At 41.6% G+C, this 19,491-nt stretch overlaps 2 protein-coding genes across 3 annotated transcripts in view; one reads left to right on the top strand and one right to left on the bottom strand.

The window, feature by feature from the left end:
- itga10 (integrin, alpha 10) overlaps positions 1-3,415 on the top strand; it is a 108,202-nt gene extending 104,787 nt beyond the window's left edge. Inside the window, exons 29-31 of the mRNA XM_060921725.1 lie at positions 1,730-1,825; positions 1,933-2,046; positions 2,887-3,415. Of these exons, the coding sequence (XP_060777708.1) occupies positions 1,730-1,825; positions 1,933-2,046; positions 2,887-2,940 (264 nt within the window). The 3' untranslated portion in view covers positions 2,941-3,415. The remainder of the gene's footprint in view (positions 1-1,729; positions 1,826-1,932; positions 2,047-2,886) is intronic.
- Positions 3,416-5,008: 1,593 nt separating this feature from the next.
- Positions 5,009-19,491, bottom strand: part of polr3c (polymerase (RNA) III (DNA directed) polypeptide C) — an 81,480-nt gene continuing 66,997 nt past the window's right edge. For both annotated transcript variants that reach the window (XM_060921724.1, XM_060921723.1), the window contains exons 13-15: positions 13,205-13,254; positions 12,818-12,967; positions 5,009-5,410 (exon numbers count right to left, since the gene is read on the bottom strand). In XM_060921724.1, coding sequence (XP_060777707.1) covers positions 5,329-5,410; positions 12,818-12,967; positions 13,205-13,254 — 282 coding nt within the window. In that variant the 3' untranslated portion in view covers positions 5,009-5,328. The remainder of the gene's footprint in view (positions 5,411-12,817; positions 12,968-13,204; positions 13,255-19,491) is intronic.

The raw sequence follows: 19,491 nt of genomic DNA, 5'->3' as shown, positions 1-19,491 counted from the left end.
ACTTTATTCTTCTTTAACCATTCTTTGGTAGAATGACTTGTGTGCTTAGGGTCGTTGTCTTGCTGCATGACCCACCTTCTCTTGAGATTCAGTTCATGGACAGATGTCCTGACATTTTCCTTTAGAATTCGCTGGTATAATTCAGAATTCATTGTTCCATCAATGATGGCAAGCCGTCCTGGCCCAGATGCAGCAAAACAGGCCCAAACCATGATACTACCACCACCATGTTTCACAGATGGGATAAGGTTCTTATGCAGGAATGCAGTGTTTTCCGTTCTCCAAACATAAGCCTTCTCATTTAAACTCACAGATACGGTATGTAATATTGGATCATTTCCCTCAATAAATAAATGGCCACGTATAATATTTTTGTCTCATTTGTTTAACTGGGATCTCTTTATCTACTTTTAGGACTTGTGTGAAAATCTGATGATGTTTTAGGTCATATTTATGCAGAAATATAGAAAATTCTAAAGGGTTCACAAACTTTCAAGCACCACTGTAGAGACAAACAACCATTCACAGTCAATTTAGAGCCACCAATTAGCCTAACCTGCATATCTTTGGACTGTGGGGAAAACCAGAGCACCCAAAGGAAACCCAAGCAGACACTGGGAGAACATGCAAACTCCGCACAGAAAGGCCCATGTCAGCTGCTGGGCTTGAACCCAGGATCTTCTTACTTTGAGGTGACAGTGCTAAGCACTACACCACTGTGCCACCCTATCAGCATATCCCATGTCTTAATCGGACAATCCTAACTTCAGAACGAGGCCAAATTCGGATTATCCAAACATGCTGTTTACGTGACCTGTATCAAGTTCTGAATATTCAGAATAATAGTGGACTATTAGTGTGCATGTAAACATACAGACTGTTTTCCGTCAGTTGGAAGTCTTCAGAACAGAGGACTTTGGGCTTTGCGGTTTCTCCCTAACATGACAAGCTGCTTTTTTATTGTTTTGTTTTCTTAATTCAAGAGAGAGTAAAAAAGAGAAGTTGGTGAGGGAACTGTTTATAACCGCTATAACATAAGTAATAAAAAGGAGCTTGTTTTGCAGATGTTCAACAACATTAAATGTAACTATATAGTAATAAAAAGCGCCATGTGATTCTTTAATTAATAATAAAAATGTAATCGCCTGTCTAATGCTGTGATCTAAGAGCAATGAAACAAGGTGGCAATCCATCACACCATCCAGTCATTGATTATTTTCTTATAATAGCATGCGCGGTCATATTTTTTTTATTCCTTACATGAAAATAAATTTTCCCAACACAAGACTTTTTTAAACCCTTACAATCCCAGTGGGGGCGGCACGGCGGTGTAGTGGTTAGCGCTGTCGCCTCACAGCAAGAAGGTCCGGGTTCGAGCCCCGTGGCCGGCGAGGGCCTTTCTGTGTGGAGTTTGCATGTTCTCCCCGTGGGTTTCCTCCAGGTGCTCCGGTTTCCCCCACAGTCCAAAGACATGCAGGTTAGGTTAACTGGCGGCTCTAAATTGACCGTAGGTGTGAATGTGAGTGTGAATGGTTGTCTGTGTCTATGTGTCAGCCCTGTGATGACCTGGCGACTTGTCCAGGGTGTACCCCGCCTTTCGCCCGTAGTCAGCTGGAATAGGCTCCAGCTTGCCTGCAGAAAAGGATAAAATGGCTACAGATAATGAGATGAGACAATCCCAGTGTAAATGAATCATTTTGTTTGTGTTTTATTTGTCTGTCTGTATTAGGCGAAGTTCAAAGCTGTGATGATAGTCGCCTCCTACCACCTGTCTGCTCAGGAGACTAATCTGATCACACTGGGTAATGCTGGCCTTTGGAGGGAGGTGAGAGGACTGCAGGGACTCAAACACAACCAACATTACTAATATACATAGGCCATATGACACTTGCCTCTGAAGAACCATGTGGTGTGATTGCGTTGTGTCTGTAGACCGTGTTGGAGGTACTGAAGGGTCGTTCAATTCCAATTTCTCTATGGATCCTCATCGGCAGTATCATTGGAGGCCTACTGCTGCTTGCACTTATCATTTTCATCCTTTGGAAGGTATGGACATTACAGTAATTTATAGTATTTAATTTTTTTAAATGAGATACTCATTTGTGTATGTGCTGATTATTTAACAGTTATTCCATGAAATCGAGTCGTACATGAGCTGATAGCAGACGAAGCGCATAGCGCCGAGTTGGCTATAAGCCATGTACGGCGAGATTGAGTGGAATAACTGTTTTATTCTATCCACATTCACTCGATTTTGTAAACCGAGCATTTTCAAATATTCTTTTTTGGGGGGGTTATTTTCGAGTAGGGTTTTTATTTCGTCCTCGGTTGGTTCAGCAACATGCTCCACCATTTTGTTTTTCTCCACTCACAGTATATGAGCTGATAGCCTCGTAGTAGAGTAGCCAATCAGAGCGCACGATTGCTCATATCCAGTGAATGTTAATAGAATAATGGCTATTATCCAATACTGATCAGACTTCAAAACATCAAGCATCCCTAACACTTGGCTTTATATAACTTTTGATTGAAAGTACAGCTTCCATACTGCTCAAACACTGATTCAGTCTCACACATAAAAGTAAACTTTTCACATGAGGCCCCTCCTTGGTTTACACCAGCGAACCCAAACACAATTGGATCTACATAATGAGAGGCATATGTTTCACTCAACTGGCACCATCACAAACTTTCCACAATGGCTTTTCTTATTCTGTGACACTTGGTTTGCCTCTAAAATTACATTTCTGCCTGCTAACCCAAAGATCTGTTGAACACTGAAAGCATAAGCTAAACATTGCAGATAAAGCAAACAAATAAAGTATTGCAAAACCTGATCTTGTTTTTTTTTTTTTTTACTCACTTCTTCTCCTATCTACCTTCCAGTTGGGCTTTTTCACAAGGAAACAGAGAAAAGATGACGAGGACCACGAGGACTGAGTTTCACCTCCACTGACGCACTGAGTTGATACGTTTCGCATGGTGATCTAATAGTGCACATTCGGTTTAAAATTTGACTCCTTCCCTTCGTCTGGGAGCAGAACACTTAGCTTTTATACCTGCTCCACATCCCTGAGAGAAGTGAGTGCTAGCAACAGTATTGAATTATAGCAAGCAGAAATGCCTTTTGGCTGTAAGCACGATGTGAATAAAGCAGGCAGTGAATTGAGGTTTGGTCAGGACAGAATTTCAGCTCAGCTGAGACGTCAAATGAAAGATCTCAAGCAGGCTTCCCAGGGCGCTGTAATGAATGACCTTAATATAGCTACAGCGAGGCACCGCTAATGTCAGGCTGTATTTGGATTGCAGACTAGAGGAGGGTGGGGAAGAAGACTGAGTGCAATGAAATGCACTATTCAGGCATAGGGACAAGAGGTGTAATTTTACGGAAGCCGCGAGAGGCCCTTCATATAATCTTTTTTTATTCACCTTGTTATCCCGAGATAACGACATAATTAATTCAGGATCTCGAGAAAACAACACAACTAATTCGAGATCTCGAGAAAACAAAACCGTTATTCTGAGATCTCGAGAAAACAAAACCGTTATTCCGAGATAACGACATAATTAATTCAGGATGTCAAGAAAACAACACAACTAATTCGAGATCTCGAGAAAACAAAACAATTATTCCGTGATCTCGAGAAAACAAAACAATTATTTCATGATCTCGAGAAAACAACTGAGATTTCTAGCAGAGCTGCGCCCCCTGTGGGTCAGACAACGAAGACTTAGAAATTGGCGGACATGTAACAGAGCAGAAATGGCTTTTTACAATGCCTTGAGAGACAGGGGGGCCAGTCTTCTGCGGAGGTGCCGCGGGCTAATTTTGAAATTATCCCTTATTAAAAGACTTAATGCAATCTCTCCCTGTGTCAACCCCTGATCAAAATATTGCCTTATTAGGTGATCGATTATTCCAGACATTCTAATGACTAAAGTCATTATATACAGAATGAGAAATAGCCCCAAAGTCAGCATATCACAAGTCTCTTGGCGCACCTGAATGAACCATTTCTCAGCTGTTTACTCGAGATCATGAAATAATTGTTTTGTTTTCTCGAGATCACGGAATAATTGTTTTGTTTTCTCGAGATCTCGGAATAACGGTTTTGTTTTCTCGAGATCTCGAATTAGTTGTGTTGTTTTCTCGAGATCCTGAATTAATTATGTCGTTATCTCGGAATAACGGTTTTGTTTTCTCGAGATCTCGAATTGTGTTGTTTTCTCGAGATCCTGAATTAATTATGTCGTTATCTCGGAATAACGGTTTTGTTTTCTCAAGATCTCGAAATAACGGTTTTGTTTTCTTGAGATCTCGAATTAGTTGTGTTGTTTTCTTGACATCCTGAATTAATTATGTCGTTATCTCGGAATAACGGTTTTGTTTTCTCGAGATCTCGGAATAACTGTTTTGTTTTCTCGAGATCTCGAATTAGTTGTGTTGTTTTCTCGAGATCCTGAATTAATTATGTCGTTATCTCGGAGTAACGGTTTTGTTTTCTCGAGATCTCGAATTAGTTGTGTTGTTTTCTCGAGATCCTGAATTAATTATGTCGTTATCTCGGAATAACGGTTTTGTTTTCTCGAGATCTCGAATTAGTTGTGTTGTTTTCTCGAGATCCTGAATTAATTATGTCGTTATCTCGGAATAACGGTTTTGTTTTCTCAAGATCTCGAAATAACGGTTTTGTTTTCTCGAGATCTCGAATTAGTTGTGTTGTTTTCTCGAGATCCTGAATTAATTATGTCGTTATCTCGGGATAACAAGGTGAATAAAAAAAGGATTATATGAAGGGCCTCTCTCGGCTTCCGTAGTAATTCAAATCAAATTCACTTTATTTATCTGCATACGAATACCAAGTTTTATTCAGTCAGTGTTCATTCCTCAGGTTTGCATTTCTCATATTTTGAGTCAAAAATTGTTGAATAAAGTTTTGTAAATCACTCTGAGCTGGCACTCATTGTTAATTCAGATCTCATATTTGGCAGGACACCCACACAACCATTCATGAAACCAAGTACTTTTATTATCATGATTGTATGCATTCTCATATTCTGTTTGTGTCCATATCTGCAATAAAATAATCAGTTCTCGAGGTAAAACATACATATACAAAAGGTATTACAAAGCAACATGATAGAACTTCTACGCTATTCATCCTTCCTCGTAAGCTAAATAATCAACTAAACATATGAGTAAATGCAGCAAAAATACAAAACAAGGCCAATTTTACATATTTTTTGTGACTCCGATTATGCATACATGCACAGACCCAAATCTCAACAAATTTGGGAACTAGATCTAATTAAACATCGACTACCGTGTCAGCGTGAGGATGTAGCTGAGTTAACATAAGACTCTAGAAGGAATATGGTCTCATCCACCTGGTTCTCGCTTGAATCCAACCTGTCGTTAGAAACAGAAAAAGACAAAAGGTTTTTTTTAATCAAACATGATTCTGTCCTGGGGGCAGCACGGTGGTGTAGTGGTTAGCGCTGTCGCCTCACAGCAAGAAGGTCCTGGGTTCGAGGCCGGCGAGGGCCTTTCTGTGTGGAGTTTGCATGTTCTCCCCGTGTCTGCGTGGGTTTCCTCCGGGTGCTCCGGTTTCCCCCACAGTCCAAACGCATGCAGATAGATTAACTAGTGACTCTAAATTGAATGCGAGTGTGAATGGTTGTGTGTCAGTCCTGTGATGACCTGATGACTTGTCCAGGGTGTACCCCGCCCCTCACCCATAGTCGGCTGGGATAGGCTCCAGCTTGCCTGCGACCTTGCACAGGATAAGCGGCTACAGATAATGGATGGATGGATGGATGGATGATTATGTCCTGTAGTACTAATTATTTTACTGTTTTATATTGTAACTCTATGATGAATCTAGTGAGTGTGAATGGTTGTGTCTCTCTATGTGTCAGCCCTGCGATGATCTGGCGACTTGTCCAGGGTGTATCCCGCCTCTTGCCCATAGTCAGCTGGGATAGGCTCCAGCTTGCCTGCGACCCTGTAGGACAGGATGAGCGGCTACAGATAATGGATGGATGGATGATTAATCTATTGCTCATGTGATGTGGCACCCTTAACTAGAGCATGCTTACATACACTCACTATCCACTTCACTCACTGTGCACATTCACGCAGTTCTCTAATCAGCCAATCATGTGGCAGCAGCACAATGCATAAAATCATGCAGATACAGGTCAAAAGCTTCGGTTAATGTTCACATCAAACATCAGAATGAAGAAAGTGCGATTTCGGAGACTTTGACTGTGGCATGGATTTTGGTATCAGAAGGGCTGGTTTGAGTATTTCAGAAACTACTAATCTCCTATGAATTTCTAGATGAATGTGCAGGTGTTTCTAATAATGTAGACAGTGTGTATATATATATATATATATATATATATATATATATATATATATATACATACACACACACAGTGCTGTGCAAAAGTCTTAGGCACGTATAAAGAAATGCTGTACAGTGCTCAGCGTAAATAAGTACACCCCCTTTGAAAAGTAACATTTTAAACAATATCTCAATGAACACAAACAATTTCCAAAATGTCGACAAGACAAAGTTTAATATAACATCTGTTTAACTTATAACGTGAAAGTAAGGTTAATAATATAAACTTAGATTACACATTTTTCAGTTTTACTCAAATTAGGGTGGTGCAAAAATGAGTACACCCCACAACAAAAACTACTACATCTAGTACTTTGTATGGCCTCCATGATTTTTAATGACAGCACCAAGTCTTCTAGGCATGGAATGAACAAGCTGGCGACATTTTGCAACATCAATCTTTTTCCATTCTTCAACAATGACCTCTTTTAGTGACTGGATGCTGGATGGAGAGTGATGCTCAACTTGTCTCTTCAGAATTCCCCAAAGAAAATAATTTCTTTACACCACAAAGGTGAAGGCTCCAAGAAGATCAGCAAAGCTTTACTTATCAGTCAGAATACTGTAGCAAAAGTGGTACAAAAATTTAAGAAAGATGGAACTGCAGCCATCTCACAGAGACGTCCAGGTCGTCCACAGAAGTTAACACCTCGACAGGAGCGTCTTCTGAAGAGAAGGGTTGAAGAAAATCGGCATGCAAGTTCACTGCAGTTATCTAAAGAAGTAGAAAGCCAAACTGGGGTGACTATTTCCCGTGACGCAATACGGCGTACACTGCAGAGGAATGGCATGCATGGATGCCGTCCACGAAAGAAGCCTCTCCTAAAGCCCAGGCACAAAAAAGCCCACCTAGAGTTTGCCAGGGCCCATGCTGACAAAGATGAAGACTACTGGGACTCTATACTCTGGAGTGATGAGACCAAGATACAGTGGGGCAAAAAAGTATTTAGTCAGCCACCAATTATGCAAGTTTTCCCACTTAAAAAGATGAGAGAGGCCTGTAATTTTCATCATAGGTACACTTCAACTATGAGAGACAGAATGGGGGGAAAGAGTCCAGGAAATCACATTGTAGGATTTTTAATGAATTAATTGGTAAATTCCTCGGTAAAATAAGTATTTGGTCACCTACAACCCCGATTCCAAAAAAGTTGGGACAAAGTACAAATTGTAAATAAAAACGGAATGCAATAATTTACAAATCTCAAAAACTGATATTGTATTCACAGTAGAACATAGAGAACATATCAAATGTCGAAAGTGAGACATTTTGAAATTTCATGCCAAGTATTGGCTCATTGGAAATTTCATGACAGCAACACATCTCAAAAAAGTTGGGACGGGGCAATAAGAGGCTGGAAAAGTTAAAGGTACAACAAAGGAACAGCTGGAGGACCAAATTGCAACTCATTAGGTCAATTGGCAATAGGTCATTAACATGACTGGGTATAAAAAGAGCATCTTGGAGTGGCAGCGGCTCTCAGAAGTAAAGATGGGAAGAGGATCACCAATCCCCCTAATTCTGCACCGACAAATAGTGGAGCAATATCAGAAAGGAGTTCGACAGTGTAAAATTGCAAAGAGTTTGAACGCATCATCATCTACAGTGCATAATATCATCAAAAGATTCAGAGAATCTGGAAGAATCTCTGTGCGTAAGGGTCAAGGCCGGAAAACCATACTGGGTGCCCGTTGATCTTCGGGCCCTTAGACGGCACTGCATCACATACAGGCATGCTTCTGTATTGGAAATCACAAAATGGGCTCAGGAATATTTCCAGAGAACATTATCTGTGAACACGATTCACCGTGCCATCCGCCGTTGCCAGCTAAAACTCTGTAGTTCAAGGAAGAAGCCGTATCTAAACACGATCCAGAAGCGCAGACGTCTTCTCTGGGCCAAGGCTCATTTAAAATGGACTGTGGCAAAGTGGAAAACTGTTCTGTGGTCAGACGAATCAAAATTTGAAGTTCTTTATGGAAATCAGGGACGCCGTGTCATTCGGACTAAAGAGGAGAAGGACGACCCAAGTTGTTATCAGCGCTCAGTTCAGAAGCCTGCATCTCTGATGGTATGAGGTTGCATTAGTGCATGTGGCATGGGCAGCTTACACATCTGGAAAGACACCATCAATGCTGAAAGGTATATCCAGGTTCTAGAGCAACATATGCTCCCATCCAGACGACGTCTCTTTCAGGGAAGACCTTGCATTTTCCAACATGACAATGCCAAACCACACACTGCATCAATTACAGCATCATGGCTGTGTAGAAGAAGGGTCCGGGTACTGAACTGGCCAGCCTGCAGTCCAGATCTTTCACCCATACAAAACATTTAGCGCATCATTAAATGGAAGATATGACAAAAAAGACCTAAGACAGTTGAGCAACTAGAATCCTACATTAGACAAGAATGGGTTAACATTCCTATCCCTAAACTTGAGCAACTTGTCTCCTCAGTCCCCAGACGTTTACAGACTGTTGTAAAGAGAAAAGGGGATGTCTCACAGTGGTAAACATGGCCTTGTCCCAACTTTTTTGAAATGTGTTGTTGTCATGAAATTTAAAATCACCTAATTTTTCTCTTTAAATGATACATTTTCTCAGTTTAAACATTTGATATGTCATCTATGTTCTATTCTGATTAAAATATGGAATTTTGAAACTTCCACATCATTGCATTCCGTTTTTATTTACAATTTGTACTTTGTCCCAACTTTTTTTGAATCGGGGTTGTACAAACAAGCAAGATTTCTGGCTCTCACAGACCTGTAACAACTTCTTTAAGAGGCTCCTCTGTCCTCCACTCGTTACCTGTATTAATGGCACCTGTTTGAACTCGTTATCAGTATAAAAGACACCTGTCCACAACCTCAAACAGTCACACTCCAAACTCCACTATGGCCAAGACCAAAGAGCTGTCAAAGGACACCAGAAACAAAATTGTAGACCTGCACCAGGCTGGGAAGACTGAATCTGCAATAGGTAAGCAGCTTGGTGTGAAGAAATCAACTGTGGGAGCAATTATTAGAAAATGGAAGACATAAAAGACCACTGATAATCTCCCTCGATCTGGGGCTCCACGCAAGATCTCACCCCGTGGGGTCAAAATGATCACAAGAACGGTGAGCAAAAATCCCAGAACCACACGGGGGGACCTAGTGAATGACCTGCAGAGAGCTGGGACCAAAGTAACAAAGGCTACCATCAGTAACACACTACGCCGCCAGGGACTCAAATCCTGCAGTGCCAGATGTGTCCCCCTGCTTAAGCCAGTACATGTCCAGGCCCGTCTGAAGTTTGCTAGAGAGCATTTGGATGATCCAGAAGAGGATTGGGAGAATGTCATATGGTCAGATGAAACCAAAATAGAAATTTTTGGTAAAAACTCAACTTGTGTTTGGAGGAGAAAGAATGCCGAGTTGCATGCAAAGAACACCATACCTACTGTGAAGCATGGGGGTGGAAACATCATGCTTTGGGGCTGTTTTTCTGCAAAGGGACCAGGACGACTGATCCGTGTAAAGGAAAGAATGAATGGGGCCATGTATCATGAGATTTTGAGTGAAAACCTCCTTCCATCAGCAAGGGCATTGAAGATGAAACGTGGCCGGGTCTTTCAGCATGACAATGATCCCAAACACACCGCCCGGGCAACGAAGGAGTGGCTTCGTAAGAAGCATTTCAAGGTCCTGGAGTGGCCTAGCCAGTCTCCAGATCTCAACCCCATAGAAAATCTTTGGAGGGGGTTGAAAGTCCGTGTTGCCCAGCGACAGCCCCAAAACATCACTGCTCTAGAGGAGATCTGCATGGAGGAATGGGCCAAAATACCAGCAACAGTGTGTGAAAACCTTGTGAAGACTCACAGAAAACGTTTGACTTCTGTCATTGCCAACAAAGGGTATATAACAAAGTATTGAGATGAACTTCTGTTATTGACCAAATACTTATTTTCCACCATAATTTGCAAATAAATTCTTTAAAAATCAGACAATGTGATTTTCTGGATTTTTTTTTCTCATTTTGTCTCTCATAGTTGAGGTATACCTATGATGAAAATTACAGGCCTCTCTCATCTATTTAAGTGGGAGAACTTGCACAATTGGTGACTGACTAAATACTTTTTTGCCCCACTGTAAATCTTTTTGGAACTGATGGCTTCAAAACTGTATGGTGTCACAAAGGTGAGGAACACAAAGAAAAATGCATGGTGCCTACAGTGAAACATGGTGGTGGCAGTGTCCTTATGTGGGGCTGCATGAGTGCTGCTGGTGTCGGGGAGCTGCATTTCATTGATGGCATCATGAATTCACAGATGTATTGCTCTATACTGAAAGAGAATATGCTACCATCACTCCGTGCCCTTGGTCGTCGTGCACTTTTCCAACATGACTAAACACACATCTAAGGCCACTGTTGGATTTCTGAAGAAGAACAGGGTGAAAGTGATTCAGTGGCCAAGTATGTCTCCTGATCTGGACCCAATCGAACACCTATGGGGAATTCTGAAGAGACAAGTTGAGCATCACTCTCCATCCAGCATCCAGTCATTAAAAGAGGCCATTGTTGAAGAATGGAAAAAGATTGATGTTGCAAAATGTCGCCAACTTGTTCATTCCATGCCTAGAAGACTTGGTGCCGTCATTAAAAATCATGGAGGCCATACAAAGTACTAGATGTAGTAGTTTTTGTTGTGGGGTGTACTCATTTTTGCACCACCCTAATTTGAGTAAAACTGAAAAATGTGTAATCTAAGTTTATATTATTAACCTTACTTTCACGTTATAAGTTAAACAGATGTTATATTAAACTTTGTCTTGTCAACATTTTGGAAATTGTTTGTGTTCATTGAGATATTGTTTAAAAAGTTACTTTTCAAAGGGGGTGGACTCATTTACGCTGAGCACTGTAGATCAAAAATGGCTTAAAAATAATGAAATGAAATGTTTCAACATTAAAAAAAATACTATAAACAGCAGTAAGTTATAATAAGTGAAACAAAGTCAATATGTGGTGTGAGACGACCCTTTGCTTTAAAATAAATAAATAAATAAATAAATAAAATAGTAGTCTCAGGTACAGTGAGTGCAGTTTTATAAGGAAATGAGCTGTAGGTTTTACTGAGCATCTTACAGAACCAGCCACAGTTCTTCTGCACACTTTGATCATCACACTTGCTTCTTCATTTCACAGCAAAGCCCAGTAGCCCCCATTATGTTTTCCTTTTTCATCTGAAAAGTGGTCTTTTATGTAATATGCTGCTCAGATACAAACTTTTTATTTCCCTGTAACATTGAATTTTGTGCTGGAAAACAAATATTTGGACTCTAAAATGTTTTTGTACTGACTTGATAATGTAGAAGTCATCAAATAGAAATCTATATGTTTGTATGAAAAAAATATAGGGTGTCTAAGACTTTTGCACAGCACTGTATACACACACACACACCTATACATAACATACACTGAGCTGATTAGTGTAGTTTGCATGTAGTGTCATTTAGTACTTGTTGGTACTAATGATGTGGACTAATCTTTGCTCGATAATCTAAAGCAGGGCTTTTCAAAGTGTGGGGCGCGCCTCCCCTAGGGGGCGCCAGAGTTCTTCAGGGGGGGCGCAACGTGAGGAAAAATAAACCAGAATAAATTACTATTGCGGACATTTAGCGAACTTCAGCTAGCCTTTGCCAGAGACAAAATGGATTGATTTTTAGTACCTAAAGCTACAGTGAGTGAGGAGACAGAGTCTGGGCCAAGCAAAAAAAGAAGGAAGTCTGACCACGATTATTTAAAGTTTGGATTTTCATGGACTGGATCTGAAGATGCTCCACTGCCACAGTGTGTTGTCTGCCAAGAGGTGCTAGCTAACGATGCTATGAAATGTTTAAAATGTGTAAAACAAAAAAAAAAAAGATGTTTTAAAAAGCACAGATGTTTAAAATGTGTAAAAAAGATGTTTTAAAAAAGCAGATGTTTAAAATGTGTAAAAAAAGATGTTTTAAAAAGCACAGATGTTTAAAATGTGTAAAAAAAGATGTTTTAAAAAGCACAGATGTTTAAAATGTGTAAAAAAAGATGTTTTAAAAAGCACAGATGTTTAAAATGTGTAAAAAAAGTTTTAAAAAAGCACAGATGTTTAAAACGTGTAAAACAAGATGTTTTAAAAAAGCACAGATGTTTAAAATGTGTAAAAGAAAAAAAATGTGTACAACAACCATTTTTTTAAAATACGAATGGAACATTAAGTATAGCAACAACAAAAATTGTAAAGGGGGGGGGCTGTTGTTTATTTGCTCTCTGAGGGGGGGGCTGACTCTCCCACACTTTGAAAACCCCTGCTCTAAAGAATAATGAATTGTGTAATGGCTGTCCAAGACGAGACTTAATACACGCTAGTGCTACAGTACTTGTTGATATGATGACGCAGAGCCTCCAGCTGCTGTCTCTCGGGTGCAGTGATCATCTCTTCCACCTCAGCCAGCTGAGCTGCCTCTGCACCGCTGGCCTGGAGGGACGCCAGGATTGCTTCTATACGCTGTGACTTCTCCAAATGACGTCTGCGAATCAAACCGACAAGTTACCAAATAATCCCCAAAAAAGGCATAAGACAAATGCACATCACCAGTCCGAGAGGGACACAGCACTTTACAGTGATTTTCCTCTTCCAAAATACATCCATAAAGTCCAACAGAAGTAGAATGAGGTGTAAGAGCAGGAAAAACACCATGCAGCGACTTGAACCTCTGACATATTGTATTTAACAATTAAAAATTAAAAGGCAGGGAGGAACTCACTTGTTTTCTTTGGTCTCAAACAATCTCCTCTCTATCAGGTTACCCACCGCCTGTGGGCACACAAATACACACATGAACACACAATTTCTCATATTCTTTCCAAACCAATACTCAGATAGCCGTCAATAAGGATGTGTGTACCTATATATCTGAAGAAGAATCTGAGAAATAACTGCAGTAATAATGACTGAAGCACTTTGCTTGCACTTTGGTCCAAAATGTTTCTCTGGAAACTCAGTGTACTATTCTATTCTTTTTCTACATCTACATCAAACATTCGGTCACACATACAGTGGGGCAAAAAAGTATTTAGTCAGCCACCAATTGTGCAAGTTCTCCCACTTAAAAAGATGAGAGAGGCCTGTAATTTTCATCATAGGTACACTTCAACTATGAGAGACAGAATGGGGGGAAAGAATCCAGGAAATCACATTGTAGGATTTTTAATGAATTAATTGGTAAATTCCTCTGTAAAATAAGTATTTGGTCACCTACAAACAAGCAAGATTTCTGGCTCTCACAGACCTGTAACAACTTCTTTAAGAGGCTCCTCTGTCCTCCACTCGTTACCTGGATTAATGGCACCTGTTTGAACTCGTTATCAGTATAAAAGACACCTGTCCACAACCTCAAACAGTCACACTCCAAACTCCACTATGGCCAAGACCAAAGAGCTGTCAAAGGACACCAGAAACAAAATTGTAGACCTGCACCAGGCTGGGAAGGCTGAATCTGCAATAGGTAAGCAGCTTGGTGTGAAGAAGTCAACTGTGGGAGCAATTATTAGAAAATGGAAGACATACAAGACCACTGATAATCTCCCTCGATCTGGGGCTCCATGCAAGATCTCACCCCGTGGGGTCAAAATGATCACAAGAACGGTGAGCAAAAATACCAGAACCACACGGGGGGACCTAGTGAATGACCTGCAGAGAGCTGGGACCAAAGTAACAAAGGCTACCATCAGTAACACACTACGCCGCCAGGGACTCAAATCCTGCAGTGCCAGACGTGTCCCCCTGCTCAAGCCAGTACATGTCCAGGCCCGTCTGAAGTTTGCTAGAGAGCATTTGGATGATCCAGAAGAGGATTGGGAGAATGTCATATGGTCAGATGAAACCAAAATAGAACTTTTTGGTAAAAACTCAACTTGTCGTGTTTGGAGGAGAAAGAATGCTGAGTTGCATCCAAAGAACACCATACCTACTGTGAAGCATGGGGGTGGAAACATCATGCTTTGGGGCTGTTTTTCTGCAAAGGGACCAGGACGACTGATTCGTGTAAAGGAAAGAATGAATGGGGCCATGTATCGTGAGATTTTGAGTGAAAACCTCCTTCCATCAGCAAGGGCATTGAAGATGAAACATGGCTGGGTCTTTCAGCACGACAATGATCCCAAACACACCGCCCGGGCAACGAAGGAGTGGCTTCGGAAGGAGTGGCTTCGTAAGAAGCATTTCAAGGTCCTGGAGTGGCCTAGCCAGTCTCCAGATCTCAACCCCATAGAAAATCTTTGGAGGGAGTTGAAAGTCTGTGTTGCCCAGCGACAGCCCCAAAACATCACTGCTCTAGAGGAGATCTGCATGGAGGAATGGGCCAAAATACCAGCAACAGTGTGTGAAAACCTTGTGAAGACTTACAGAAAACGTTTGACCTCTGTCATTGCCAACAAAGGGTATATAACAAAGTATTGAGATGAACTTTTGTTATTGACCAAATACTTATTTTCCACCATAATTTGCAAATAAATTCTTTAAAAATCAGACAATGTGGTTTTGTGGATTTTTTTTTTTCTTCTCATTTTGTCTCTCATAGTTGAAGTGTACCTATGATGAAAATTACAGGCCTCTCTCATCTTTTTAAGTGGGAGAACTTGCATAATTGGTGACTGACTAAATACTTTTTTGCCCCACTGTACTCACAGGACTTGTTTTCTGCCAGTTTAGAATAGCAGTGAAAAGGGGAACTGAAGTCATTTTTAAACTTGCTTTATTTCTTAATTAACGTGTTCTTCAGGGCGGCACGGTGGTGTAGTGGTTAGCGCTGTCGCCTCACAGCAAGAAGGTCCTGGGTTCGAGCCCCGGGGCCGGCAAGGGCCTTTCTGTGCGGAGTTTGCATGTTCTCCCCGTGTCCGCGTGGGTTTCCTCCGGGTGCTCCGGTTTCCCCCACAGTCCAAAGACATGCAGGTTAGGTTAACTGGTGACTCTAAATTGACTGTAGGTGTGAATGTGAGTGTGAATGGTTGTCTGTGTCTATGTGTCAGCCCTGTGATGACCTGGCGACTTGTCCAGGGTGTACCCCGCCTTTCGCCCGTAGTCAGCTGGGATAGGCTCCAGCTTGCCTGCGACCCTGTAGAAGGATAAAGCGGCTAGAGATAATGAGATGAGATGAGACGTGTTCTTCAATTACGTTTTCGGTTTTAGTAACCTTATATCGTGACTCGTATTGGCAACTAACTGCAATTAAATATTCTACTTATCGGCCTATTCGGTTTTTAGCCATGTTGAATTTAGTTCGTTTGGTCCACGGCAGGCGTCGCTTATCCGCGCGATCTTCATGAGACTTGTGCGAGACTTCGAAACGTGAAGTGTCAGCCAGGTGTCAGTGCCGCCATTTTGAAAACTGTATTCCAAACGAAATATTGCACAAAAACGAGTTTAAATGACGATTACTGCCTACTTTTTTCAAACTTTCCTGATCGCTATCAAAACAAAACTTCCGGCTTGATTACGTCAGCATTCGAAAGAGGGCGCGCGTGTCTTTTGACAACGTTGGCAGATGTTGGTGACTTTGACTTCCACTGTACGTTTTACTTCCATCCTACGATGTCTCGCACAGGTCTCAGCGAATCTCGTTTACGGCCGTTGCTTTGACATATGGACTGATATATTACAGAGCATATTTCAAACACTCATAACTTGCTATAGCAGCGACAAAATAGCAATCGAAAACGCGTTCCGATATTTAATAAAATGAGAAATAGAATTTTGATTAAAAAATTTGCCTTCAGTTCTCCTTTAATACTATGAAATAACACGTGGAATTAATGCTATATTCAAGAAAAGTGTTCTACAAATCAAAACTGTTTTATACACTGCCCGGCCAAAAAAATTTGCGCACACTAATATTTCGTTAGACCGCCTTTAGCTTTGATAATGGCGTGCATTCACCTTGGCATCGTTTCAACAACCTTATGCAACATCACAACATTTATTTCCATCCGGAGTTGCATTCATTTTTCACCAGGATCTAGTCTTGACGATAGGACAGTTGAACCACTCTGTAAAGTCTTAGCATCCCAAAGACTTTCAATGGGGTTAAGGTCAGGACTCTATGGTGGCCAATTCATGTGTGAAAATGATTCCTCATGCTCCCTGAACCACTCTTTCATAATCTGAGCCCTAATTTTATTTCCGTGCCATCAGGGAAGAAAAAAAAAAACCCACTGATGTGATAACCTGGTCATTCAGGTCATCATCTGATTTCATTTTATTGCCCCACAACGTTGCTGAGCCTCAACCTGACCAACTGAAGCAACCATGGATCAAAACACTGCCTCCAGAGGCTTGTACAGTGCTTCATGTGTGTCCCTTCTTACCCTGACATACCCACCACTCAGGAAAAGGGTCAATCTGGACTCATCACACCAGTGATCTTTTTCCTTTGCTCCAGAGTCCAATCTTTATGCTCCCTCGCAAATTAAAGCCTTTTCTGATTAATCTCACTAATAAGTGGTTTTCTTATGGCCACACAGCGAGTTCTCGTCACAGCGTGCACGTAAAAACGCTCCTACTTTCACTATTAAACATAACCATGATTTCTACTCCTGGTTTATTACGATTCAACTTCAAGTGTTAAAGCGATCTCCGAACATGGCCAGTCAAGATTTTTTCAGGCTACATTTCTTCTGTGAAGTTGACAATTCACAATTAACCCAATTCCAGTCATTTAGCGATCTCCTCAGTGGTTTTCTTTGCTTGATGCAGGTCAATAATTTGGCCCTTCTGAAGCACAGCAACATCTTTTCCATGACCTCAGGATACATCTTCCAACACGGCTGTTAAAGAAATGAGAAGCTACTCACTGCATCAGTTAGGGTTAAAAGAACTGTTGCCAGTTGAAACACATTAATCACTGCAGTAATTATCCAATCAAAGGCTCTTATGTTTTTGCTCATTTAAATCCAAACCCTGACTTTATTTTGGCTGGGCAGTGTATTTTAAAGGAGAACTGAAGGCAAATTTTTTATTACCAAAATTCTGTTTCTCATTTTATTAAATATCGGAATGCATTTTGATCACTATTTTGTCGCTGCTATAGCAAGTTATGAGTGTTTGAAATATGCTCTGTAATATAATCAGTCCATATGTCAAAGCAATGGCCGTAAACGAGATTCACTGAGACCTGTGCGAGACGTCGTAGGACGGAAGTAAAACGTACAGCGGAAATCAAAGTCACTGACATCTGCCAACGTTGTCAAAAGACGTGCGCGCCCTCTTTCGAATGCTGACGTAATCAAGCTGGAAGTTTTGTTTGTTTTGATAGCGATCAGGAAAGTTTGAAAAAAGTAGGCAGTAATCGTCATTTAAACTCGTTTTTGTGCAATATTTCGTTTGGAAAACAGTTTTCAAAATGGCGGCACTGACACCTGGCTGACACTTCACGTTTCGAAGTCTCGCGCAAGTCTCGTGAAGATCGCGCGGATAAGCGACGCCTGCCGTGCACCAAACGAACTAAATTCAACACGGCTAAAAACCGAATAGGCCGATAAGTATAATATTTAATTGCAGTTAGTTGCCAATACGAGTCACGATATAAGGTTACTAAAACCGAAAACGTAATTGAAGAACACGTTAATTAAGAAATAAAGCAAGTTTAAAAATGACTTCAGTTCTCCTTTAAATTCTTAACAGTATTCCTGATGAGACATTGCGCACACTGCATTTTTCAACTTCTCAAAATGGGGGGACTCAAATGGGGGGGGGGGGGGGGGGGGAAGTGTGATCTCTGTGATTTTGATAGTGGCATGGTTGGACTGACTTGAGTATTTCAGAAACGTCTGATGACCTGTGATTTTTCACACACGACAGTCTCTAGAGTTTACACGGAATGGTGTGGAAAAACAAACAAAAAACGTGAGTGGTGGCTCTACAGGTTGAAGCACTGACCAGACTGGTCTGAGCTGACAGGCATTCTATAGTAACTCAAATAATCACTCTTTACAACCGTGGTGAGTAGAAAAGCATCTCAGCATGCACAACACATCAAACCTTGAGGTGGATGAGCTACAAGAGCAGAAGACCACAGCAGGTTCCACTCCTGTCAGCCAAGAACAAGAATGTGTGGCTATCATGGATAAGACTCTCCCAAACTGGACACGTGAAGACTGGGAAAAGAAAAAAAAAAAAAACGGGGCGAATTTTTTTCTGATCTTCAACTGCCAGTTTCGATGAGCCTCTGCCCATGATGGCCTCAGATACCTGTTCTTGGCTGACAAGATTGGAACCCAGTGTGGTCTTCTGCTGTTGTAGCTCATCCACCTCAAGGTTAGATGTTCTGTATATGCTGAGATGCTTTTCTGCTCACCACAGCTGTAATGAGTGTGTGGCAGTGGGGGCGTGGTCAAGCATCGGTCTGTGACCAGAGGGCGGAGTCAGGGAAGGTAAGTGGCAGAATCACTGCACCTGATGTGAATTAATGTGTTTGTGTGTCTTCCCCAGTGACCGCGCCCTATTTAAGGAGAGAGAGCGAGAGCAGAGGGAGCTCTCTCCCCAACCAGACGACTGATGTGTGTGCGTGTGTCTGAGTGTCTGAGAGAGTGTGACGCTGAAAAGTGCGACAATAAAAAAAAGAGTTTTGTGAACTCAGTGCTGGCCTGCCGTCCTTCTGTGCTCCACCTACCCATACGACTGTCACAGTGGTGCTGAAACCCGGGAAGAGCACAGAAGGACGGCAGGCCAGAACTGAGTTCACAAAACTCTTTTTTTATTGTCACACTTTTCAGCGTTACACTCTCCCAGACACTCAGACACACGCACACATCAGTCGTCTGGTTGTGGAGACAGCTCCCTCTGCTCTCGCTCTCTCTCCTTAAATAGGGCGTGGTCACTGGGGAAGACACACAAACACATTAACATCAGGTGCAGTGATTCTGCCACTTACCTTCCCTGACTCCGCCCTCCGGTCACAGACCGATGCTTGACCACGCCCCCGCTGCCACAGAGTGATTATCTGAATTACTATATCCTTCCTGGCAGCTTGAACCAGTCTGGCTATTTTCCTCTGAC

The sequence above is a fragment of the Neoarius graeffei genome, chromosome 5 (assembly GCF_027579695.1).
Source record: "Neoarius graeffei isolate fNeoGra1 chromosome 5, fNeoGra1.pri, whole genome shotgun sequence".
Taxonomy (NCBI): Eukaryota; Metazoa; Chordata; class Actinopteri; order Siluriformes; family Ariidae; genus Neoarius; species Neoarius graeffei.
The sequence above is the reverse complement of the archived record's forward strand: the minus strand, read 5'-3'. Positions and strand labels throughout refer to the sequence as shown.